Consider the following 17,116-nt stretch of genomic DNA (forward strand, 5'->3'; position numbering starts at 1 on the left):
TACCATGGACACTATACCCTCCCACAGCCCCTATACACCCTACCATGGACTCTATACCCTCCCACTGCCCCTATACACCCTACCATGGACTCTATACCCTCCCACTGCCCCTATACACCCTACCATGGGCTCTATACCCTCCCACTGCCCCTCTACACCCTACCATGGGCTCTATACCCTCCCACTGCCCCTGTACACCCTACCATGGACACTATACCCTCCCACTGCCCCTATACACCCTACCATGGGCTCTATACCCTCCCACTGCCCCTCTACACCCTACCATGGGCTCTATACCCCCTCCCACTGCCCCTGTACACCCTACCTTGGGCTCTATACCCTCCCACTGCCCCTGTACACCCTACCATGGACACTATACCCTCCCACTGCCCCTATACACCCTACCATGGGCTCTATACCCTCCCACTGCCCCTCTACACCCTACCATGGGCTCTATACCCCCTACCACTGCCCCTGTACACCCTACCATGGACTCTATACCCTCCCACTGCCCCTATACACCCTACCATGGACTCTATACCCTCCCACTGCCCCTATACACCCTACCATGGGCTCTATACCCTCCCACTGCCCCTATACACCCTACCTTGGGCTCTATACCCTCCCACTGCCCCTGTACACCCTACCTTGGGCTCTATACCCTCCCACTGCCCCTGTACACCCTACCATGGGCTCTATACCCTCCCACTGCCCCTGTACACCCTACCATGGGCTCTATACCCCCTACCACTGCCCCTGTACACCCTACCATGGACTCTATACCCTCCCACTGCCCCTATACACCCTACCTTGGGCTCTATACCCTCCCACTGCCCCTATACACCCTACCATGGGCTCTATACCCTCCCACTGCCCCTGTACACCCTACCATGGGCTCTATACCCTCCCACAGCCCCTGTACACCCTACCATGGGCTCTATACCCTCCCACAGCCCCTGTACACCCTACCATGGGCTCTATACCCTCCCACTGCCCCTATACACCCTACCATAGGCTCTATACCCTCCCACTGCCCCTGTACACCCTACCATGGACTCTATACCCTCCCACTGCCCCTGTACACCCTACCATGGACTCTATACCCTCCCACTGCCCCTGTACACCCTACCATGGGCTCTATACCCTCCCACTGCCCCTATACACCCTACCATGGGCTCTATACCCTCCCACTGCCCCTGTACACCCTACCATGGGCTCTATACCCTCCCACAGCCCCTGTACACCCTACCATGGGCTCTATACCCTCCCACAGCCCCTGTACACCCTACCATGGGCTCTATACCCTCCCACTGCCCCTATACACCCTACCATAGGCTCTATACCCTCCCACTGCCCCTGTACACCCTACCATGGACTCTATACCCTCCCACTGCCCCTGTACACCCTACCATGGACACTATACCCTCCCACTGCCCCTGTACACCCTACCATGGACTCTATACCCTCCCACTGCCCCTCTGCACCCTACCATGGGCTCTATACCCTCCCACTGCCCCTGTACACCCTACCATGGACTCTATACCCCCTCCCACTGCCCCTGTACACCCTACCATGGGCTCTATACCCTCCCACTGCCCCTGTACACCCTACCATGGGCTCTATACCCCCTCCCACTGCCCCTGTACACCCTACCATGGACACTATACCCTCCCACTGCCCTTGTACACCCTGCCATGGACTCTATATCCTCCCAGTGCCCCTGTACACCCTACCATGGGCTCTATACCCTCCCACTGCCCCTGTACACCCTACCATGGACTCTATACCCTCCCACTGCCCCTCTACACCCTACCATGGACACTGTACCCTCCCACTGCCCCTGTACACCCTACCATGGACTCTATACCCTCCCACTACCCCTGTACACCCTACCATGGACTCTATACCCCCTCCCACTGCCCCTGTACACCCTGCCATGGGCTCTATACCCTCCCACTGCCCCTGTACACCCTACCATGGACACTATACCTCCACCTACTGCCCCTGTACATCCTACCATGGACACTATACCCTCTCACTGCCCCTGTACACCCTACCATGGACACTATACCCTCCCACTGCCCCTGTACACCCTACCATGGACTCTATACCCTCCCACTGCCCCTGTACACCCTACCATGGACTCTATACCCTCCCACTGCCCCTGTACACCCTACCATGGGCTCTATATCCTCCCACTGCCCCTGTACACCCTACCATGGACTCTATACCCTCCCACTGCCCCTGTACACCCTACCATGGACACTACCCCCACCCACTGCCCCTATACACCCTACCATGGACACTATACCCTCCCACTGCCCCTGTACACCCAACCATGGACACTGTACCCTCCCATTGCCCCTGTACACCCTACCGTGGACTCTATACCCTCCCACCGCCCTGTACACCCTGCCATGGGCTGTGGTATAATCCCTCTGCCATATTTACATGGTTGTTCTCTGTGGACTCTTGTTCAGCTGAAGAAGATTGGTGGAGGAGGGTTTGGTGAGATTTACGAGGCGACTGATTTGCTGCTCCGGGAGAACGTTGCACTGAAGGTGGAGTCTGCCCAGCAGCCCAAGCAGGTCTTGAAGATGGAGGTGGCCGTTCTGAAGAAGCTGCAAGGTAATGGAGCTGCGTGTGTGAGCGGTGTATGTGTTCATGGCCAACGCTGGCTGCTCCTCCCCCCCCCCCCCTCTCCCACCACCTCCCCCCTCCCGAATCTCCCCTTCCCCCATCCCCCTCCCCCACCCCCTCCGCCTCTCTCACCTCCCCCTCGCCCCCTCTCACCTCCCCTCCCCCTCACCTCCCCTCCCCCTCGCCCCCTCTCACCTCCCCCCTCCCGAATACCCCCTCCCCCACCCCCTCCCCCTCTCTCACCTCCCCTCCCACCCCCCACCTCCCCTCCCCCTCCCACCACCTCCCCCCTCCCGAATCCCCCCTCCCCACCACCTCCCTTTCCCCCATCCCCCTCACCCCACTCCCACCCTCGCCCCCTCCCACCACCTCCCGAATCCCCCCTCCCCCTCCCCCTCCCACCACCTCCCCCCTCCCGAATCCCCCCTCCCCACCGCCTCCCCCTCCCCCACCCCCTCCCCCTCGCCCTCTCTCATCGCCCCTCCCCCTCCCCCTCCCACCACCTCCCCATCCCCCTCGCCCCACTCCCTCCCTCCCACCACCCACCTACCCCCCCCCCCCCATCCCCCCGGGCTGCCCGGGCCCCCCCCCCCCCCGCTGCCCGGGCCCCCCCCCCCGCTGCCCGGGCACCCCCCCCCCCCCGCTGCCCGGGCCCCCCCCCCCCCCCCCCAGCTGCCCAGGCCCCCCCCCCCCCCGCTGCCCGGGCTCCCCCCCCCCCGCTGCCTGGGCTGCCCGGGCCCGCTCGCTGCCCGGGCCTCCGTGCTGCCCGGCCCTCTCGCTGACCTGGCCTCTCACTGACCGGCACTATCATTCTGTTGATATGCAGGGAAGGACCATGTGTGCAGGTTCATCGGCTGCGGGCGGAACGAGAAGTTTAACTACGTGGTGATGCAACTTCAGGTAAATCGCTTGTTTCATGTTGGGGCTGACGTTTACAAACCACGAGAGGTCGGGCTGTCAAACATTTGAACGTGGCCAGCCTGCTCCATCTTGGCAAAACCATTGCTCTCTCTCTCTCACCCTGGTCTTTCCCCCTGGTGTGGCCTCCAACTCCACTCCCTTAAGTCCAAGGGACACAGACTTGAAAGCTGTTGGCGGTCAACTGGTTTAGCCAGTCATCACCAGACCTGGCTGGACGACATAAAGCACGATTGGGTCCTGCTCTCCTCGACCAACACTGCTAACGATGCAAAGATAACTCCTGGCTTCTCTCCTCCACTACAAACCATCTTCTTAAATCCCTCTTCCTTGGCCCTCCACCCTCCTCTCCAACAACAAGTGTGAGGAGCTGATGGATTTCTTTGACAATGCCCACCTTTCCTGGAGCTCCATTTTGAATTCCTCCAATCAGGTTTCTGCCACTGCCACAGCACCAAAACGGTTCTCCTCAGCGTCACAGATGACATCCTCTGTGACTGGTAATCGATCCCTCCTCATCCTTCTCGACCTGCCTGCAGACACAGTTGACCACACCATCCTACTTCAACACCTTTCCTCCGTCGTCCAGCTGGGTGGGACTGCCCTCGTCTGCTTCCATTCCTCTGATCTGGCACGCTGCTTGTCCGAAATCTGGTCCTGGATCAGCAGAAACCTCCTCCAACTAAATATTGTCTTCGGACCCGCCACAAACTCCATTCCCTAACCACCGACTCCATCTCTCTCCCCAGCCCCCGACTCCATCTCTCTCCCCGGCCCCCGACTCCATCTCTCTCCCCGGCCCCCGACTCCATCTCTCTCCCCGGCCCCCGACTCCATCTCTCTCCCCGGCCCCCGACTCCATCTCTCTCCCCGGCCCCCGACTCCATCTCTCCCCCCGACTCCATCTCTCTCCCCGGCCCCCGACTCCATCTCTCTCCCCGGCCCCCGACTCCATCTCTCTCCCCGGCCCCCGACTCCATCTCTCTCCCCGGCCCCCGACTCCATATCTCTCCCCGGCCCCCGACTCCATCTCTCTCCCCGGCCCCCGACTCCGTCTCTCTCCCCGGCCCGCGACTCCATCTCTCTCCCCGGCCCCCGACTCCATCTCTCTCCCTAACCCCCGACTCCGTCTCTCTCCCCGGCCCCCGACTCCATCTCTCTCCCCGGCCCCCGACTCCATCTCTCTCCCCGGCCCCCGACTCCATCTCTCTCCCCGGCCCCCGACTCCATCTCTCTCCCCGGCCCCGGACTCCGTCTCTCTCCCCGGCCCCCGACTCCATCTCTCTCCCCGGCCCCCGACTCCATCTCTCTCCCCGGCCCCCGACTCCATCCCTGTCCCCGGCCCCCGACTCCATCTCTCTCCCCGGCCCCGACTCCATCTCTCTCCCCGGCCCCCGACTCCATCTCTCTCCCCGGCCCCCGACTCCATCTCTCTCCCCGGCCCCCGACTCCATCTCTCTCCCCGGCCCCCGACTCCATCTCTCTCCCCGGCCCCCGACTCCGTCTCTCTCCCCGGCCCCCGACTCCGTCTCTCTCCCTAACCACCGACTCCATCTCTCTCCCCGGCCCCCGACTCCGTCTCTCTCCCCGGCCCCCCGACTCCGTCTCTCTCCCCGGCCCCCGACTCCATCTCTCTCCCCGGCCCCCGACTCCGTCTCTCTCCCCGGCCCCCGACTCCATCTCTCTCCCTAACCACCGACTCCATCTCTCTCCCCGGCCCCCGACTCCATCTCTCTCCCCGGCCCCCGACTCCGTCTCTCTCCCCGGCCCCCGACTCCGTCTCTCTCCCCGGCCCCCGACTCCATCTCTCTCCCCGGCCCCCGACTCCGTCTCTCTCCCCGGCCCCCGACTCCATCTCTCTCCCCGGCCCCCGACTCCGTCTCTCTCCCCGGCCCCCGACTCCATCTCTCTCCCTAACCACCGACTCCGTCTCTCTCCCCGGCCCCCGACTCCATCTCTCTCCCCGGCCCCCGACTCCGTCTCTCTCCCCGGCCCCCGACTCCATCTCTCTCCCCGGCCCCCGACTCCGTCTCTCTCCCCGGCCCCCGACTCCGTCTCTCTCCCCGGCCCCCGACTCCGTCTCTCTCCCCGGCCCCCGACTCCGTCTCTCTCCCCGGCCCCCGACTCCGTCTCTCTCCCCGGCCCCCGACTCCGTCTCTCTCCCCGGCCCCCGACTCCATCTCTCTCCCCGGCCCCCGACTCCATCTCTCTCCCTAACCACCGACTCCATCTCTCTCCCCGGCCCCCGACTCCATCTCTCTCCCCGGCCCCCGACTCCGTCTCTCTCCCCGGCCCCCGACTCCGTCTCTCTCCCCGGCCCCCGACTCCATCTCTCTCCCCGGCCCCCGACTCCGTCTCTCTCCCCGGCCCCCGACTCCATCTCTCTCCCCGGCCCCCGACTCCGTCTCTCTCCCCGGCCCCCGACTCCATCTCTCTCCCTAACCACCGACTCCATCTCTCTCCCCGGCCCCCGACTCCATCTCTCTCCCCGGCCCCCGACTCCGTCTCTCTCCCCGGCCCCCGACTCCGTCTCTCTCCCCGGCCCCCGACTCCGTCTCTCTCCCCGGCCCCCGACTCCGTCTCTCTCCCCGGCCCCCGACTCCGTCTCTCTCCCCGGCCCCCGACTCCGTCTCTCTCCCCGGCCCCCGACTCCGTCTCTCTCCCCGGCCCCCGACTCCGTCTCTCTCCCCGGCCCCCGACTCCGTCTCTCTCCCCGGCCCCCGACTCCGTCTCTCTCCCCGGCCCCCGACTCCATCTCTCTCCCCGGCCCCCGACTCCATCTCTCTCCCCGGCCCCCGACTCCGTCTCTCTCCCCGGCCCCCGACTCCGTCTCTCTCCCCGGCCCCCGACTCCGTCTCTCTCCCCGGCCCCCGACTCCGTCTCTCTCCCCGGCCCCCGACTCCATCTCTCTCCCCGGCCCCCGACTCCATCCCTCTCCCCGGCCCCCGACTCCATCTCTCTCCCCGGCCCCCCACTCCGTCTCTCTCCCTAACCCCCGACTCCATCTCTCTCCCCGGCCCCCGACTCCATCTCTCTCCCTAACACCCGACTCCATCTCTCTCCCCGGCCCCCGACTCCATCCCTCTCCCCGGCCCCCGACTCCATCTCTCTCCCTAACCCCCGACTCCATCTCTCTCCCCGGCCCCCGACTCCATCTCTCTCCCTAACCCCCGACTCCATCTCTCTCCCCGGCCCCCGACTCCATCTCTCTCCCTAACCCCCGACTCCATCTCTCTCCCCGGCCCCCGACTCCATCTCTCTCCCCGGCCCCCGACTCCATCTCTCTCCCCGGCCCCCGACTCCATCTCTCTCCCCGGCCCCCGACTCCATCTCTCTCCCCGGCCCCCGACTCCATCTCTCTCCCCGGCCCCCGACTCCGTCTCTCTCCCCGGCCCCCGACTCCATCTCTCTCCCCGGCCCCCGACTCCGTCTCTCTCCCCGGCCCCCGACTCCGTCTCTCTCCCCGGCCCCCGACTCCGTCTCTCTCCCCGGCCCCCGACTCCGTCTCTCTCCCCGGCCCCCGACTCCGTCTCTCTCCCCGGCCCCCGACTCCGTCTCTCTCCCCGGCCCCCGACTCCGTCTCTCTCCCCGGCCCCCGACTCCATCTCTCTCCCTAACCACCGACTCCATCTCTCTCCCCGGCCCCCGACTCCATCTCTCTCCCCGGCCCCCGACTCCGTCTCTCTCCCCGGCCCCCGACTCCGTCTCTCTCCCCGGCCCCCGACTCCGTCTCTCTCCCCGGCCCCCGACTCCGTCTCTCTCCCCGGCCCCCGACTCCATCTCTCTCCCCGGCCCCCGACTCCATCTCTCTCCCCGGCCCCCGACTCCATCTCTCTCCCCGGCCCCCGACTCCATCTCTCTCCCCGGCCCCCGACTCCGTCTCTCTCCCCGGCCCCCGACTCCGTCTCTCTCCCCGGCCCCCGACTCCATCTCTCTCCCCGGCCCCCGACTCCATCTCTCTCCCCGGCCCCCGACTCCATCTCTCTCCCCGGCCCCCGACTCCATCCCTCTCCCCGGCCCCCGACTCCATCTCTCTCCCCGGCCCCCCACTCCGTCTCTCTCCCTAACCCCCGACTCCATCTCTCTCCCCGGCCCCCGACTCCATCTCTCTCCCTAACACCCGACTCCATCTCTCTCCCCGGCCCCCGACTCCATCCCTCTCCCCGGCCCCCGACTCCATCTCTCTCCCTAACCCCCGACTCCATCTCTCTCCCCGGCCCCCGACTCCATCTCTCTCCCTAACCCCCGACTCCATCTCTCTCCCCGGCCCCCGACTCCATCTCTCTCCCTAACCCCCGACTCCATCTCTCTCCCCGGCCCCCGACTCCATCTCTCTCCCCGGCCCCCGACTCCATCTCTCTCCCCGGCCCCCGACTCCATCTCTCTCCCCGGCCCCCGACTCCATCTCTCTCCCCGGCCCCCGACTCCATCTCTCTCCCCGGCCCCCGACTCCATCTCTCTCCCCGGCCCCCGACTCCATCTCTCTCCCCGGCCCCCGACTCCGTCTCTCTCCCCGGCCCCCGACTCCGTCTCTCTCCCCGGCCCCCGACTCCGTCTCTCTCCCCGGCCCCCGACTCCGTCTCTCTCCCCGGCCCCCGACTCCGTCTCTCTCCCCGGCCCCCGACTCCGTCTCTCTCCCCGGCCCCCGACTCCGTCTCTCTCCCCGGCCCCCGACTCCGTCTCTCTCCCCGGCCCCCGACTCCGTCTCTCTCCCCGGCCCCCGACTCCGTCTCTCTCCCCGGCCCCCGACTCCGTCTCTCTCCCCGGCCCCCGACTCCGTCTCTCTCCCCGGCCCCCGACTCCGTCCCTGTCCCCGGCCCCCGACTCCGTCCCTGTCCCCGGCCCCCGACTCCGTCTCTCTCCCCGGCCCCCGACTCCGTCTCTCTCCCCGGCCCCCGACTCCGTCTCTCTCCCCGGCCCCCGACTCCGTCTCTCTCCCCGGCCCCCGACTCCGTCTCTCTCCCCGGCCCCCGACTCCGTCTCTCTCCCCGGCCCCCGACTCCGTCTCTCTCCCCGACTCCATCCCTCTCCCCGGCCCCCGACTCCATCCCTGTCCCCGGCCCCCGACTCCATCTCTCTCCCCGGCCCCCGACTCCGTCTCTCTCCCCGGCCCCCGACTCCATCCCTGTCCCTGGCAACTATCTGAGGCTGAACCAGACTGTTCACAACCTTGACGTCCTATTTGACCCCGAGATGAGCTTCCGACCACATATCCTCTCTATGACTGGGACCACCTATTTCCACCTCCATAACATCGCCCGTCTCCGCCCCTGCCTCTGCTTATCCGCTGCTGAAACCCTCATCCATGCCTTTACTACCCCCAGACTTGACTATTCCAACGCTGGCCTGGCCGGCCTCCCACATTCCACCCGACATAAACCTGAGCTCATCCAAACTCTGCTGCCCCGTGTCCAAACTCTGCTGCCCCATGTCCTAACTCACACCCAGTCCCGTTCACCCCTCACCCCGTGCTCACTGCCCCGTGTCCTAACTCGCACCCAGTCCCGTTCACCCATCACCCCCTGTGCTCACTGCCCCGTGTCCTAACTCACACCCAGTCCCGTTCACCCATCACCCGCTGTGCTCACTGCCCCGTGTCCTAACTCACACCCAGTCCCGTTCACCCCTCACCCCGTGCTCACTGCCCCGTGTCCTAACTCGCACCCAGTCCCGTTCACCCATCACCCCCTGTGCTCACTGCCCCGTGTCCTAACTCACACCCAGTCCCGTTCACCCATCACCCGCTGTGCTCACTGCCCCGTGTCCTAACTCACACCCAGTCCCGTTCACCCATCACCCCCTGTGCTCACTGCCCCGTGTCCTAACTCACACCCAGTCCCGTTCACCCATCACCCCCTGTGCTCACTGCCCCGTGTCCTAACTCACACCCAGTCCCGTTCACCCATCACCCCCTGTGCTCACTGCCCCGTGTCCTAACTCACACCCAGTCCCGTTCACCCATCACCCCCCGTGCTCACTGCCCCGTGTCCTAACTCACACCCAGTCCCGTTCACCCATCACCCCCCGTGCTCACTGCCCCGTGTCCTAACTCGCACCCAGTCCCGTTCACCCATCACCCCCTGTGCTCACTGCCCCGTGTCCTAACTCACACCCAGTCCCGTTCACCCATCACCCCCTGTGCTCACTGCCCCGTGTCCTAACTCACACCCAGTCCTGTTCACCCATCACCCCTTGTGCTCACTGCCCCGTGTCCTAACTCACACCCAGTCCCGTTCACCCATCACCCCCTGTGCTCACTGCCCCGTGTCCTAACTCACACCCAGTCCCGTTCACCCATCACCCCCTGTGCTCACTGCCCCGTGTCCTAACTCACACCCAGTCCCGTTCACCCATCACCCACTGTGCTCACTGCCCCGTGTCCTAACTCACACCCAGTCCCGTTCACCCATCACCCCCCGTGCTCACTGCCCCGTGTCCTAACTCGCACCCAGTCCCGTTCACCCATCACCCCCTGTGCTCACTGCCCCGTGTCCTAACTCACACCCAGTCCCGTTCACCCATCACCCCCTGTGCTCACTGCCCCGTGTCCTAACTCACACCCAGTCCCGTTCACCCATCACCCCCTGTGCTCACTGCCCCGTGTCCTAACTCACACCCAGTCCCGTTCACCCAGCACCCCCTGTGCTCACTGCCCCGTGTCCTAACTCACACCAAGTCCCGTTCACCCATCACCCCCTGTGCTCACTGCCCCGTGTCCTAACTCACACCCAGTCCCGTTCACCCATCACCCCCTGTGCTCACTGCCCCGTGTCCTAACTCACACCCAGTCCCGTTCACCCATCACCCCCTGTGCTCACTGCCCCGTGTCCTAACTCACACCCAGTCCCGTTCACCCATCACCCCCTGTGCTCACTGCCCCGTGTCCTAACTCACACCCAGTCCCGTTCACCCAGCACCCCCTGTGCTCACTGCCCCGTGTCCTAACTCACACCAAGTCCCGTTCACCCAACACCCCCTGTGCTCACTGCCCCGTGTCCTAACTCACACCCAGTCCCGTTCACCCAGCACCCCCTGTGCTCACTGCCCCGTGTCCTAACTCACACCCCGTCCCGTTCACCCATCACCACCTGTGCTCACTGCCCCGTGTCCTAACTCGCACCCAGTCCCGTTCACCCATCACCCCCTGTGCTCACTGCCCCGTGTCCTAACTCACACCCAGTCCCGTTCACCCATCACCACCTGTGCTCACTGCCCCGTGTCCTAACTCACACCCAGTCCCATTCACCCATCACCCCCTGTGCTCACTGCCCCGTGTCCTAACTCACACCAAGTCCCGTTCACCCATCACCACCTGTGCTCACTGCCCCGTGTCCTAACTCACACCCAGTCCCATTCACCCATCACCCCCTGTGCTCACTGCCCCGTGTCCTAACTCACACCAAGTCCCGTTCACCCAACACCCCCTGTGCTCACTGCCCCGTGTCCTAACTCACACCCAGTCCCGTTCACCCATCACCCCGTGCTCATTGCCCCGTGTCCTAACTCACACCCAGTCCCATTCACCCATCACCCGCTGTGCTCACTGCCCCGTGTCCTAACTCACACCCAGTCCCGTTCACCCCTCACCCCGTGCTCACTGCCCCGTGTCCTAACTCGCACCCAGTCCCGTTCACCCATCACCCCCTGTGCTCACTGCCCCGTGTCCTAACTCACACCCAGTCCCGTTCACCCATCACCCGCTGTGCTCACTGCCCCGTGTCCTAACTCACACCCAGTCCCGTTCACCCATCACCCCCTGTGCTCACTGCCCCGTGTCCTAACTCACACCCAGTCCCGTTCACCCAGCACCCCCTGTGCTCACTGCCCCGTGTCCTAACTCACACCCAGTCCCGTTCACCCATCACCCCCTGTGCTCACTGCCCCGTGTCCTAACTCACACCAAGTCCTGTTCACCCATCACCCCCTGTGCTCACTGCCCCGTGTCCTAACTCACACCCAGTCCCGTTCACCCATCACCCCCTGTGCTCACTGCCCCGTGTCCTAACTCACACCCAGTCCCGTTCACCCATCACCCCCTGTGCTCACTGCCCCGTGTCCTAACTCACACCCAGTCCCGTTCACCCATCACCCCCTGTGCTCACTGCCCCGTGTCCTAACTCACACCCAGTCCCGTTCACCCATCACCCCCTGTGCTCACTGCCCCGTGTCCTAACTCACACCCAGTCCCGTTCACCCATCACCCCCTGTGCTCACTGCCCCGTGTCCTAACTCACACCCAGTCCCGTTCACCCAGCACCCCCTGTGCTCACTGCCCCGTGTCCTAACTCACACCCAGTCCCGTTCACCCATCACCCCCTGTGCTCACTGCCCCGTGTCCTAACTCACACCAAGTCCTGTTCACCCATCACCCCCTGTGCTCACTGCCCCGTGTCCTAACTCACACCCAGTCCCGTTCACCCATCACCCCCTGTGCTCACTGCCCCGTGTCCTAACTCACACCCAGTCCCGTTCACCCGTGCTCCCCCTGTGCTCACTGCCCCGTGTCCTAACTCACACCCAGTCCCGTTCACCCATCACCCCCTGTGCTCACTGCCCCGTGTCCTAACTCACACCCAGTCCCGTTCACCCATCACCCCCTGTGCTCACTGCCCCGTGTCCTAACTCACACCCAGTCCCGTTCACCCATCACCCCCTGTGCTCACTGCCCCGTGTCCTAACTCACACCCAGTCCCATTCACCCATCACCCCCTGTGCTCACTGCCCCGTGTCCTAACTCACACCCAGTCCCGTTCACCCATCACTCCCTGTGCTCACTGCCCCGTGTCCTAACTCGCACCAAGTCCCGTTCACCCATCACCCCCTGTGCTCACTGCCCCGTGTCCTAACTCACACCCAGTCCCGTTCACCCATCACCCCGTGCTCACTGCCCCGTGTCCTAACTCACACCCAGTCCCGTTCACCCATCACCCCCTGTGCTCACTGCCCTGTGTCCTAACTCACACCCAGTCCCGTTCACCCATCACCCCCTGTGCTCACTGCCCCGTGTCCTAACTCAGACCCAGTCCCGTTCACCCATCGCCCCCTGTGCTCACTGCCCCGTGTCCTAACTCACACCCAGTCCTGTTCACCCATCACCCCCTGTGCTCACTGCCCCGTGTCCTAACTCACACCCAGTCCCGTTCACCCATCACCCCGTGCTCACTGCCCCGTGTCCTAACTCACACCCAGTCCCGTTCACCCATCACCCCCTGTGCTCACTGCCCCGTGTCCTAACTCGCACCCAGTCCCGTTCAGCCATCACCCCCTGTGCTCACTGCCCCGTGTCCTAACTCGCACCCAGTCCCGTTCACCCATCACTCCCTGTGCTCACTGCCCCGTGTCCTAACTCGCACCAAGTCCCGTTCACCCATCACCACCTGTGCTCACTGCCCCGTGTCCTAACTCACACCCAGCCCCGTTCACCCATCACCCCCTGTGCTCACTGCCCCGTGTCCTAACTCACACCCAGTCCCGTTCACCCATCACCCCCTGTGCTCACTGCCCCGTGTCCTAACTCACACCCAGTCCCGTTCACCCATCACCCCCTGTGCTCACTGCCCCGTGTCCTAACTCACACCCAGTCCCGTTCACCCATCACCCCCTGTGCTCACTGCCCCGTGTCCTAACTCACACCCAGTCCCGTTCACCCATCACCCCCTGTGCTCACTGCCCCGTGTCCTAACTCACACCCAGTCCCGTTCACCCATCACCCCCTGTGCTCACTGCCCCGTGTCCTAACTCACACCCAGACCCGTTCACCCATGAGCCCCTGTGCTCACTGCCCCGTGTCCTAACTCACACCAAGTCCCGTTCACCCATCACCCCCTGTGCTCACTGCCCCGTGTCCTAACTCACACCCAGCCCCGTTCACCCATCACCCCCTGTGCTCACTGCCCCGTGTCCTAACTCACACCCAGTCCCGTTCACCCATCACCCCCTGTGCTCACTGCCCCGTGTCCTAACTCACACCCAGTCCCGTTCACCCATCACCCCCTGTGCTCACTGCCCCGTGTCCTAACTCACACCCAGCCCCGTTCACCCATCACCCCCTGTGCTCACTGCCCCGTGTCCTAACTCACACCAAGTCCCGTTCACCCATCACCCCCTGTGCTCACTGCCCCGTGTCCTAACTCACACCCAGTCCCGTTCACCCATCACCCCTGTGCTCACTGCCCCGTGTCCTAACTCACACCCAGTCCCGTTCACCCATCACCCCCTGTGCTCACTGCCCCGTGTCCTAACACACACCCAGTCCCGTTCACCCATCACCCACTGTGCTCACTGCCCCGTGTCCTAACTCACACCCAGTCCCGTTCACCCATCACCCCCTGTGCTCACTGTCCCGTGTCCTAACTCGCACCCAGTCCCGTTCACCCATCACCCCCTGTGCTCACTGCCCTGTGTCCTAACTCACACCCAGTCCCGTTCACCCATCACCCCCTGTGCTCACTGCCCCGTGTCCTAACTCACACCCAGTCCCGTTCACCCATCACCCCCTGTGCTCACTGCCCCGTGTCCTAACTCACACCCAGTCCCGTTCACCCATCACCCCTGTGCTCACTGCCCCGTGTCCTAACTCACACCCAGTCCCGTTCACCCATCACCCCCTGTGCTCACTGCCCCGTGTCCTAACTCACACCCAGTCCCATTCACCCATCACCCCCTGTGCTCACTGCCCCGTGTCCTAACTCACACCCAGTCCCGTTCACCCATCACTCCCTGTGCTCACTGCCCCGTGTCCTAACTCACACCCAGTCCCGTTCACCCATCACCCCCTGTGCTCACTGCCCCGTGTCCTAACTCACACCCAGTCCCGTTCACCCATCACCCCCTGTGCTCACTGCCCCGTGTCCTAACTCACACCCAGTCCCGTTCACCCATCACCCCCTGTGCTCACTGCCCCGTGTCCTAACTCACACCCAGTCCCGTTCACCCATCACCCCCTGTGCTCACTGCCCCGTGTCCTAACTCACACCCAGTCCCGTTCACCCATCACCCCCTCTGCTCACTGCCCCGTGTCCTAACTCACACCCAGTCCCGTTCACCCATCACCCCCTGTGCTCACTGCCCCGTATCCTAACTCACACCCAGTCCCGTTCACCCATCACCCCCTGTGCTCACTGCCCCGTGTCCTAACTCACACCCAGTCCCGTTCACCCATCACCCCCTGTGCTCACTGCCCCGTGTCCAAACTCACACCCAGTCCCGTTCACCCCTCACCCCCTGTGCTCGCTGCCCCGTGTCCTAACTCACACCCAGTCCCGTTCACCCATCACCCCCTGTGCTCACTGCCCCGTGTCCAAACTCACACCCAGTCCCGTTCACCCCTCACCCCCTGTGCTCACTGCCCCGTGTCCTAACTCACACCCAGTCCCGTTCACCCATCACCCCCTGTGCTCACTGCCCCGTGTCCTAACTCACACCCAGTCCCGTTCACCCATCACCCCCTGTGCTCACTGCCCCGTGTCCTAACTCACACCCAGTCCCGTTCACCCATCACCCCCTGTGCTCACTGCCCCGTGTCCTAACTCACACCAAGTCCCGTTCACCCATGAGCCCCTGTGCTCACTGCCCCGTGTCCTAACTCACACCCAGTCCCGTTCACCCATCACCCCCGTGCTCACTGCCCCGTGTCCTAACTCACACCAAGTCCCGTTCACCCATCACCCCCTGTGCTCACTGCCCCGTGTCCTAACTCACACCCAGCCCCGTTCACCCATCACCCCCTGTGCTCACTGCCCCGTGTCCTAACTCACACCCAGTCCCGTTCACCCATCACCCCCTGTGCTCACTGCCCCGTGTCCTAACTCACACCCAGTCCCGTTCACCCATCACCCCCTGTACTCACTGCCCCGTGTCCTAACTCACACCCAGTCCCGTTCACCCATCACGCCCTGTGCTCACTGCCCCGTGTCCTAACTCACACCCAGTCCCGTTCACCCATCACCCCCTGTGCTCACTGCCCCGTGTCCTAACTCACACCCAGCCCCGTTCACCCATCACCCCCTGTGCTCACTGCCCCGTGTCCTAACTCACACCAAGTCCCGTTCACCCATCACCCCCTGTGCTCACTGCCCCGTGTCCTAACTCACACCCAGTCCCGTTCACCCATCACCCCTGTGCTCACTGCCCCGTGTCCTAACTCACACCCAGTCCCGTTCACCCATCACCCCCTGTGCTCTCTGCCCCGTGTCCTAACTCACACCCAGTCCCGTTCACCCATCACCCCCTGTGCTCACTGCCCCGTGTCCTAACTCGCACCGTCCCGTTCACCCATCACCCCTGTGCTCACTGCCCCGTGTCCTAACTCACACCCAGTCCCGTTCACCCATCACCCCCTGTGCTCACTGCCCCGTGTCCTAACACACACCCAGTCCCGTTCACCCATCACCCCCTGTGCTCACTGCCCTGTGTCCTAACTCACACCCAGTCCCGTTCACCCATCACCCCCTGTGCTCACTGCCCCGTGTCCTAACTCACACCCAGTCCCGTTCACCCATCACCCCCTGTGCTCACTGCCCCGTGTCCTAACTCACACCCAGTCCCGTTCACCCATCACCCCGTGCTCACTGCCCCGTGTCCTAACTCACACCCAGTCCCGTTCACCCATCACCTCTGTGCTCACTGCCCCGTGTCCTAACTCACACCCAGTCCCGTTCACCCATCACCCCCTGTGCTCACTGCCCCGTGTCCTAACTCGCACCGTCCCGTTCACCCATCACCCCTGTGCTCACTGCCCCGTGTCCTAACTCACACCCAGTCCCGTTCACCCATCACCCCCTGTGCTCACTGCCCCGTGTCCTAACTCGCACCGTCCCGTTCACCCATCACCCCTGTGCTCACTGCCCCGTGTCCTAACTCACACCCAGTCCCGTTCACCCATCACCCACTGTGCTCACTGCCCCGTGTCCTAACTCACACCCAGTCCCGTTCACCCATCATCCCCTGTGCTCACTGCCCCGTGTCCTAACTCACACCCAGTCCCGTTCACCCATCACCCCCTGTGCTCACTGCCCCGTGTCCTAACTCACACCGAGTCCTGTTCACCCATCACCCCCTGTGCTCACTGCCCCGTGTCCTAACTCACACCGAGTCCTGTTCACCCATCACCCCCTGTGCTCTCTGCCCCGTGTCCTAACTCACACCCAGTCCCGTTCACCCACCACCCCCTGTGCTCACTGCCCCGTGTCCTAACTCACACCCAGTCCCGTTCACCCATCACCCCCTGTGCTCACTGCCCCGTGTCCTAACTCACACCCACTCCCGTTCACCCATCACCCCCTGTGCTCACTGCCCCGTGTCCTAACTCACACCCAGTCCCGTTCACCCAGCACCCCCTGTGCTCACTGCCCCGTGTCCAAACTCACACCCAGTCCCGTTCACCCATCACCCCCTGTGCTCACTGCCCCGTGTCCTAACTCACACCCAGTCCCGTTCACCCATCACCCCCTGTGCTCACTGCCCCGTGTCCTAACTCGCACCCAGTCCCGTTCACCCATCACCCCCTGTGCTCACTGCCCCGTGTCCTAACTCACACCCAGTCCCGTTCACCCATCAC

At 64.4% G+C, this 17,116-nt stretch overlaps 1 protein-coding gene across 1 annotated transcript in view; it reads left to right on the forward strand.

The window, feature by feature from the left end:
- The window catches only part of LOC147113213 (tau-tubulin kinase 1-like), a 110,907-nt gene that overhangs the window by 34,020 nt on the left and 59,771 nt on the right, over positions 1-17,116 (forward strand). Inside the window, exons 3-4 of the mRNA XM_085998258.1 lie at positions 2,481-2,628; positions 3,467-3,540. Coding sequence (XP_085854384.1) covers positions 2,481-2,628; positions 3,467-3,540 — 222 coding nt within the window. The remainder of the gene's footprint in view (positions 1-2,480; positions 2,629-3,466; positions 3,541-17,116) is intronic.

This window comes from Somniosus microcephalus, chromosome 9 (genome assembly GCF_052327205.1).
Source record: "Somniosus microcephalus isolate GS21.2 chromosome 9, FLI_Smic_1.0, whole genome shotgun sequence".
Classification (NCBI taxonomy): Eukaryota; Metazoa; Chordata; class Chondrichthyes; order Squaliformes; family Somniosidae; genus Somniosus; species Somniosus microcephalus.